This window comes from Mangifera indica, chromosome 15, assembly GCF_011075055.1.
Source record: "Mangifera indica cultivar Alphonso chromosome 15, CATAS_Mindica_2.1, whole genome shotgun sequence".
NCBI classification, from domain to species: domain Eukaryota; kingdom Viridiplantae; phylum Streptophyta; class Magnoliopsida; order Sapindales; family Anacardiaceae; genus Mangifera; species Mangifera indica.
In genome coordinates, this window is record NC_058151.1 from 6,701,953 (window position 1) to 6,711,483 (window position 9,531).

At 30.7% G+C, this 9,531-nt stretch overlaps 1 protein-coding gene across 1 annotated transcript; it reads left to right on the forward strand.

Annotated features, from left to right (window-relative positions):
• The first annotated feature begins 948 nt into the window (after positions 1–948).
• On the forward strand, positions 949–3,405 carry LOC123197398 (protein STRICTOSIDINE SYNTHASE-LIKE 10-like). The gene is made up of 3 exons (XM_044611689.1): positions 949–1,318; positions 1,537–1,800; positions 2,716–3,405. The coding sequence occupies exons 1-3, from the start codon at positions 1,041–1,043 to the stop codon at positions 3,278–3,280; spliced, it is 1,107 nt and encodes a 368-aa protein (XP_044467624.1). The 5' UTR covers positions 949–1,040; the 3' UTR covers positions 3,281–3,405.
• The last annotated feature ends 6,126 nt before the right edge of the window (positions 3,406–9,531 follow it).

Sequence of the window (9,531 nt, forward strand, 5' to 3'; positions counted from 1 at the left end):
AATATAACTTGAGAAGGAAAATAAGGAGACAATCTAATATATGAAATCTTCTTCTTTATATTTCCTATATTTCTATGTTATCCCAATTCATATTTCCTCTCTTAATCCATCACAACTGCTTATATTATAGAAAACATATAATGTGAAAATCCAGCGAATTAGTATCTCATTATTGCACCAGCAAAGCTTACAAAAATAACATCCATTAATACATGCATTTAGAGCATGGACTCACAACAATATCAATTTATTAAATTTACATTTATTCCTTCATTTTGTATAACAACATAAAAATTATTTTAGAATAATTATACCCAAAAGTGTTTAAATAAAATAATATATTAGTATTTTTTTTATTATCTCTAATCAAATATAATAATTATTTATATTTATCAAATTTTATAAAATATAGTAATCATTTATATCTAGTAATTTTCTGAATAATCGATGTTTAAAAATAATTTTTTAATTTTAATAATAAAATATTACTCAAATGAAATGCACCCTTAAAGGTTTCCAATTTATCATTCAAATGGCGAGTCACAATTTTTATAGTTTGAAATTGTACTTATATGAGTGATGCCATAACAAGGAATTGTTTTTATAAACCTGAAATCAGCATGCCAAGGTTACCACAAAAGGGTATATGTGATAAAATGTTTTATAATTAGAAATATATTATATGTATTTATAATTAGTACTAATATGCATATTAAAAATTATGTGTTATTATAATGTGTTATTTTATCTTTTATTCTAAATTATTCAATTACAAATTATATGATACGATCGTTATAAAATTGGAAGTTTTCTTTTAAATGGTTTTTTTTTTAATTTTCGGTCAATAATAGGTATTTTGAGCCCAAAAATTTGGGCCGATTAAATTTGGCGGAAACCCTGGTTAAAAAATGGGCCCTTCAGGAGAAGTCGTCGGCCTTGGATCTAAAAGCAGGATAATTTAAAAGAAATTTCTTATAGAGGAGGTCCGATCTCTCTAAGGTCTTCTCTTCTCTTCTCTTCTCTTCTGTTTCGGGAAGACGATGAAGTCAAAGTTTGTATTAGTCACAACAATGGTAATAGCAATAATTTCTATAATTTTGTCGAAGAATGTCGATTTTGGACCACCCAAAATAGCTGGTTCTCATGACTGGCTCCACAGTTGCGAGGTAATACAAGTCCCAGGAGGTTTTGGACCTGAAAGTATTGCGTTCGATGCCGATGGAGAGGGACCCTACACTGGTGTTGCTGATGGTCGCATTCTCAAATGGAAAGGACTTGATATTGGCTGGACTGAGTTTGCCGTCACCACTTCTCAAAGGTTGATTTCCTTTTTCCCATTTAGGAAATACCTATAACAAATAGTAATTACATGTGCATTTTAATTTACCAAACGTGAATGATTTTGAAGAGCCTAATTAAACTGGATTGACAGGGTTGGCAGTTACTTAGCTTAGCTAAAGCTATTCATCTGATGGAATATAGTGATTATATTCTCACATTTTCATTGATTGCAAAGCGTAATTTTCATGTTTCCAGGAAGGAGTGTGTTCATCCATTTGCACCAGATATGGAGCATGTTTGTGGGAGGCCATTAGGACTACGATTCGATAAGAAAACAGGAGATCTCTACATTGCTGATGCGTACTTTGGCTTTCAAGTCGTAGGACCTGCAGGAGGTTTGGCCACACAATTAGTGACAGAAGCTGAAGGCCAGGTGTTCCGTTTCACCAATGATATGGACATTGATGAAGAGGACGGTGTTATTTACTTCACAGATACAAGCACAAGTTTCCAGAGAAGGTAACTAATCACAAACTTGTTCTTGCCTTTCTGCCTGTCAAATGTACATATAATTTTGTGTCAGGAAGTAGGTGATGTCCTTGGATAATGGCTTGTTTAATTTATTTTTCAAACAACAATAGTTAAGGTGCCTATATGAAACTAGCATATGTTAAAAAAGACTCTGGCTTAACTCCGAATTAATCTCTTCACTTTTGGCAAATGTCCTGCTAAATTTGGAAATAATTCATGTACAATTTCTTTTAGAAAATCTGTCCTTAAAAATAATCTTACAAAGTCACTTAAATTGAAGCTCCGAATGGCCTATTAGTTAGAATCTCTGAAATGTAAAGCTTGTATCAGTGGATGAAGAAAACATGTGAAGGTTGTATTATTCATTATTGAACTTACAAGTGTTGATGAAATGAAACATAAAGCTTTTATAACTTGTATTGTGTACTAGATGCTAAAAACAAGAGACCACCTAATTGAATTCTCACAGTAGAATTAAAAAAAGAAAAATCTACACTGTTGTGCTTTAGTAGTATTTTCAGCCAATTTTGCTGAGTTAGAAGTGAATCCTAAAAGATTAGATACCTCTCATGTGAGATTGAAGAGACCTATATGAAGCTTGGAGAACTTATTGTTTGGGTAATTGTAAAATTGATTATTGATTGATATTCACTTTCACAGTCCCCATTTTCTTCAGTTTTTTCCCTATGAAAATTAAGGTTTCAATGTGCTAGAAATCTATTTCCTTTTTTTTTTAAATCGTTCTCCTTTTGTCTTAATTGTTGCTTTTGGAATCGATTCCCCCTTGCTAAAGTTAGATATTATATTTTCCAATTTAAAAAGGAAAAAAAAAAAGTAATGAGAAGAAAAGAAAACTCTTCTCAGTTGCTGAATTGCTAAATTCTTTTAAGTATCTCTTGGTAGGCAATTCATGTCATCAATCATGAGTGGAGACAAAACAGGCAGACTGCTGAAATACAATAAATCAAGCAAAGAAGTAACAGTCTTATTACGAGATATTGCCTTTGCAAATGGTGTCGCATTAAGCAAAGACCGAACTTTTGTACTTGTAGCTGAAACCACAACTGGGCGGATTTTAAGATATTGGCTTCTGGGTCCAAACACTGGAAAGTTTGATGTTTTTGCTGAGTTACCAGGATTCCCAGACAATATCAGAAAAACTTCTAACGGGGATTTTTGGGTTGCCTTGCATGTGAAGAAAGGACTTGCAGGAAAGATTCTTTCAAATCCATGGTTTGGGAAGGCAATGTTAAAACTTCCTCTTAGCTTTAGGCAACTGCACTCAATGTTAGTAGGAGGGAAGCCCCATGCAACTGTCATTAAGCTTAGTGAAAAGGGAGAAGTTTTGGAAGTTTTAGAAGACAGTGAAGGAAAAACGTTGAGGTTTATTAGTGAAGTGGAAGAGAAGGATGGGAAGCTGTGGATGGGATCAGTGATGGTCCCATTTATTGGTCTATGCAATTTGTAACAAAAATGTAATTTTATCATTTGCTATTGCTTCTGTGTATTTTTAACATAAATTGTGTTTTCAATGTTTGGAATTTTCATTTAATGAATATATAAAGTGCACCTTACAAACTGATTTTGGATTAATATATTTGTCCAGATGATGGAAATTTTGTCATGGATGGGATGAGAAATCCTCTCGTTTTACGACACTAGGGTTAGCTTAAGTGGTAAAGAGAAAAGTTTTCCTCATAAAAGGTCAAGGTTTAAATAACATGACCACTCACACATAGAAGGCTAGAGTATGAATAGAGGAACAAAACACCAAGTATATATAAGAAAATATTTTGTATAAATGCACTACCAAGAAAGGTCTTTAATGAAAAAAATTAATTATTATTTTATAACTTTAATGATCAATTATATAAATTCTCGTTAAAACTAAATAAATTTATACTTTTAACAACAAACTTGTAATTTTTCACTAAAAAACTTACAAACCCGTCATTATTAATTTTATAGATATATAAAAAACTAAGGATGAATAGGAACTGAACTAAATCTGAATACCTCCTTGTTTCATTTTCAAACATTTATATATATAATTTTAGCCAACATATCTATTGTGAATAATAATTAACCTATTTAATAAAAAATCTTATGAAAATTTTTTGAATTAAGGGCGGATTTTATCCGAATTATTTCAAATCTAATTGAACAAATCGAATTCAAATCAAAGTTTGAACTCGTTTTTATAAACAAAACGATTTCAAACCACTTCAAACATTCAACTTTGATTTGATTAAGATAGAAAATTAAATAAAATTATTTTTAAATGGAGTTTGAATCTTAGTTTATCAATTTCAAATTAATTTCATTCAAACTTGATATAGATGCAATCCTGCCCTATTTTTTATCAAAATCAATATTTCTGATTTGTAAAGTGAAAAAATCTCGAGCATGGGCATTGGCATAACATTGATGCCTATTATGCATGTATTTGAAGCATGTCTCATGAAAAAGGTGCATTTTAGAAAATAGAACGATAATTAGATCAAGTTTTTTCTCTCTCTACTCTCTCCCATCACCTCTCCTTAAGTTGAATCTCCTTCTCGCCCTTTCTCTTTCTTACCTTTTATCCCTCACTTCCGTTAGTCTAGGTTTGAATTTTAAATTAGATTTGAATTTGAATTCTATCTTTGGATTGATTTGATGAATGTGTGTAAATAGGGAGCTAAATCTAAAAGGACGATTTGTGATTCTTCGATTTTGATGATGGAGAATGTAGGGAACTACTTGCGTTCATGCATCCTTAATTTTGTGGAAAAAATTCTTCTTTTTTAGTAAATTTTGATGCATATTATTCTTAATTGTTATTGGTATTATTTTTTTGATAGACTAAGTTTTTGTTGTGTTTGCGCAGGTGGTATAAAATTTGAGAGAGGCACATTGGTGTTGATGAACCATTGATTAACAAGCTATCATTTGATTCTCTAGATTTAATAGAAAATAGTAATGGTCATGAAGGTGATGCTTCGTAGAAATGTGGTGGAAGGTGATGTGGTTTCATGATACTGGAATGCAGGAATAGGATTTTCCCAAAGAAGTCAAGGAAACCTCCAACAAATTATTTGTAGATGTTGGAAAATTTCATATGCAAATTCTGCAAAACAATAAACATGCGTACCTATATCGTTTCTATATTTGTGCTGATGATTTGATGATACGAATGCACTCTAAGGATTTGACGTGAGTTATTTTCACAACACCACTTGCTTACATGCATTACCAATTTGATATATTATTTATGGGAGACTTCTGGTTTTCTATGTTTCTATATTTTGCCAGAGTTTTGGGAAAGGAGATGTAGAAAACTAAAGGAATGACATTCATCCTTTATATGTTGGGTGCAGTTTTTGGACATATATATAATAGTCTAACTGCCATCATAACTACCCTTTGGCAATTTAATGAAACTAGGTTCTGATTGACCTGTCATGGGTGGACTCAGACCTAATATGACGATAAACTTAAACCAAATATTTAGGCATAGAAATCTTATACAGTAGTATGTTTCATATTTGTAAATGTGTCATATGACAAACGAGCAACCTACACTTAGAAGCTTATTACTATGCATCTTTTAAAAATAACATAATTGTTTCAACCAAAATAAAATAATAAAACGTTAGTCTCATTACACTCATACTTACTCGATAGCACTAACTCCTTTTAATCCCTCAATTATTGTTGTGTTATTTTCTTATGTATTCATGATCAAGTCTATTCTCTTAATAAGTGATAAGATCGGCTAGCCAATAGATACATGTAATATATAAGTCTTCTTCTTTTATTTGAAATTCTCAATTTAAACTTAGTTGCTTTTATAGTAATGTTTCATAGACCAAATCATGTATAGTTATAAATGTCAAGCTAAGATAACAATACTAAGAGTAAATATCGAATGACAGTAAAAAGTCTAAAGGTACCAACATACATGAGGTAAACCTCATAAAATCTCATACAGTGAGAGAGCAAGGATTCATCCTCTCACTATTTCAATTGATCGTCTTACTTATACACACATGATATGAATCATGTGTTACATGTGTATTTACCATAAATGTCATTATATCAACACTGTATAGATTTTAGTTAAGTCGTTACACCTAACTCTCCAAACTTGTAAGTATTTATATTTATTAAGAACTTATATCTAACATCCATAAGTTATTTTAGACGTTAGAAATCCAAACCAGTCATTTTCAAAGTTATTTATCGTGACCTCATCTTGATTGATAATTAAGATGACATTTTAACTTTGACAATTATTTTCTCGAGAAATTTGTCTCTCATTAGCACGTTCTCTCAATACCATTTTTCTTAAAAATTATATCTCATCTTTGCTCACTTTTTTAACGCCAAAGGCGATTACTCGTATAAGTGTGTTAATCTCAAACTTGTGTGACATTATAATATTGTTGAGTTTTCAAATAAAAACGATGTGTATATAGTGAAAACCCAACAATTTCGAGATGGAAGTTCAAAATAAAATGAACTTGAATTCATAGTTTTCGACGTTGTATCACTAATACAATATATAAGCATAATAACTTATCAATCACAATCTACATAGTCCAAGATATTTAATATGTACAAGATATACATTTCTTGAAACAAGTTTAGTAACAGTATCAATGATCATTCGATACTTAAAAATATATTGTATGCTTATTTCTCTCTTGGAAATGATGTATCTTAAAAATTGTGTCTAGTGTTGATATGTTTGGTTCTACTATTAAAGTCAAGATCTTTTATGAAAGTTATCTCATCTAATTATGTCACTGGACAATTATTCTTCTAACAATATTGTCTTGTTTACCCAGATTTACGAAGAATCTTTTTAACCAAATAGTTTCTTACACAATCACTTAACAAGCTATGTACTCGGCCTCTATTATGGATAAGGTTGCACATGTTTATTTTTTACTGTTTTAAGATATGGGCACTTTTATAATAAGAAAATATAATTAGATATTTATTTGTGTTAGTCTAAATCACCTCTCTAATTGTCATCTGAATAGCCAAACAATTGTAAATTTGATCCTTAACAACATAAACAATAATGCATAGTGCCTATTAGATGTATTAATATCTTTTTGACAGTATTTTAATACTTTTCTCCAAGGTTTGACTGATATCAACTAACTAGCCCAACAACTAAATAAATGTCTGGGCATGTACACTATAGTATATATATGACATACAATGACATTTGAATAGGCAACTTTGATATTTCTTTACTTTCTTCTTAAGTTTCGGGACACGTCTTTTGGCTTAATAATTCTCCTTTTAACACAAGAGCACTGAGTTTGCAATTTATCATATTAAATCGTTGTAGAATCTTTTAGATATAATGCTCTTGTGATAGGACCAAAAGTTCTTTAAACGATTCCCCTTTATTTTAATTTCTAATATGTTGTTTGTTTCAATCCTATTTTTTATGCCAAATTCATAGATAACCAACTTTTCACAGTCATCACATACTCCAAATCGATTTTAACTATCAACACATCATCTCTTTATAGCAATAGAATTACAAATTTGTCATCAGACTTTATCACGTAGACACAATGGTCTTGTTTGCTCACTATTATGCAGTCAATTTTTTTTTTAATAATTTTAAGTTCTACATCATCTTAAAGAATGGTAATGAAAACCTTTTTTCAATTTCTAAAAGTCACTAGGTATTTTCGGATGTCTACTCCTATGCAGTTGAGAATCATGGCTCTTACTATCTAAAATAGATTGGAGTTTAATCTCACTACTTTTACTAGGTTGAGATGGATAAGGCAAATAATTAAGGATTATTGCTCTCACAATCAAAAATAGGTTAGAGCTCAATCTCATTTGCTTTCACTACCTGAAACAAGTATAGGTGTTATCTTTTAAGACTTAACTAATGATCGTTAAGATGTTCCTATCCTCATTTTTCTCCTATCTCATACAGATGAAACCTTTATTAATATCATCCCTATTAGAAAAAGACATCATCTATGAATATAACATCTCTTCATATAATTTTAGTTAATATTTTAGTGGAATCCTCTTTGATAAACACATACCCTTTGAAGTGTTCTAAGTACCTTAAAGCTTGTATACATTGGTCTAATTGATTCTTAACCTCATTTATATTGTCTAAAGTTGATGTATTTTTGGCCACTTTTCCAACTCTAGCTTCCAAGTCTCTATCAAATCTTCATTTGACTAAAGCTACCATTAAGAAGGAAGAATTAGCTTTATGCAAGCCCAAAGATTCATTGTCTTTTCTACCTTTGCCTATGGGTGCAATGCTATTACTTGCATCTAAGACTCTCATGAATTAGTAGGTCTTAAAGCCACAAGAAGTCCTCCTTGAAGCCCAAGTGAAGTTGCAACCATCCATCACTCCATTTTGAAATTGCATGATAGAGAGTTATAGGATAATTACAGTTTTGCCAGTGACTTTGTCACACATTTTGACTACATTATTTGATGAGTTTTGAATGTTGTCATAGCTTGATATAAAGTTCTTTAGGTCCTATTTGCATTGATATAACTTTGGTGTGAATCAGAGTTCATTTGAGCTATTAATTTTGAAGAAGAAAAAAACTGTCCTACCATATGACAGTGATTCCAAGATTTGTGTTATATGTTGTTGCATTAGTTTGATGAAAATACATCAAAAGTATTCTATAACTTCTAACTCATGGGAGATCTAGTAGACAAAACTGAATCAAGTATAATCTTCTATAAAAGTAATAAAATATGAGATATCGTATCTAACTTTATATTCATAGGAACACATATATCTAAGTATATCAATTGAAAAGAAAGTTAAGCTTTTATAACTTTGTCAAATGGTTCTCTAGTAGTTTTTAGTTAGGCATTAATCTTATGTAGGCAGTTCAAATTATGTGAAAGTTTTTAATAAACTTTCATAAGCCAATCTATTCATTCCATCTTGACCAACATGCCCTATTCTAGCATACTATATATTTACATTCACATCCATACCTTTAGAAATAGCAAATAATAAAATACTAACATTATCATAAATGAAGGGTGACTAACACCATATAACCATTCAACAATAAACCAAATTCATAGAAATCATTACTATTATATATTTTGATAGAATCTCTAGAGAAATTCAAATTATATCCTAGTTGTAGAAAAATAAGTATTATGACCAAGATTTGTCAAATATTTAGAACTTATTGGACTTAATGTAGATATAGGATTTGACTACTTTGCAAAACTAATTTGTACATGTCTATCTCTCTTACTTCAACCATTGTGCTATTACCTACATAAATCCAAGTCATCTCCTTCGAAATTTGACAAAAATCCACTAAAGCTTCTTTATCATGAGCAACTTGGTCATTGGCTCCTAAGTCCATAATCCATAAGACTTAGTTAATAACACAGTAGTGAAAACTAAAGTTTCATCACTTTATGTAAAATAAGACAATATCACTTTCAGCTCCGTGCATTCATGGGCGAAATAACCCCTGTTATTATAATTGCAACAAGTCATCTTGATTTTGTCTTTTCTTCTAGTACGACCTCTTTCCCTTTTTTGGATTTAAGTTACTTTCATTTCAAGCCATAAATAACTCTTAGAACTCAACTCTATAACGTATGCGTGAGTACCTAGTCTAGCAACCTCAAAAACACTTGTCCTATAGCTAAATGTGGTAAGAATTATCAACAAAAATTTTTATATTCTCA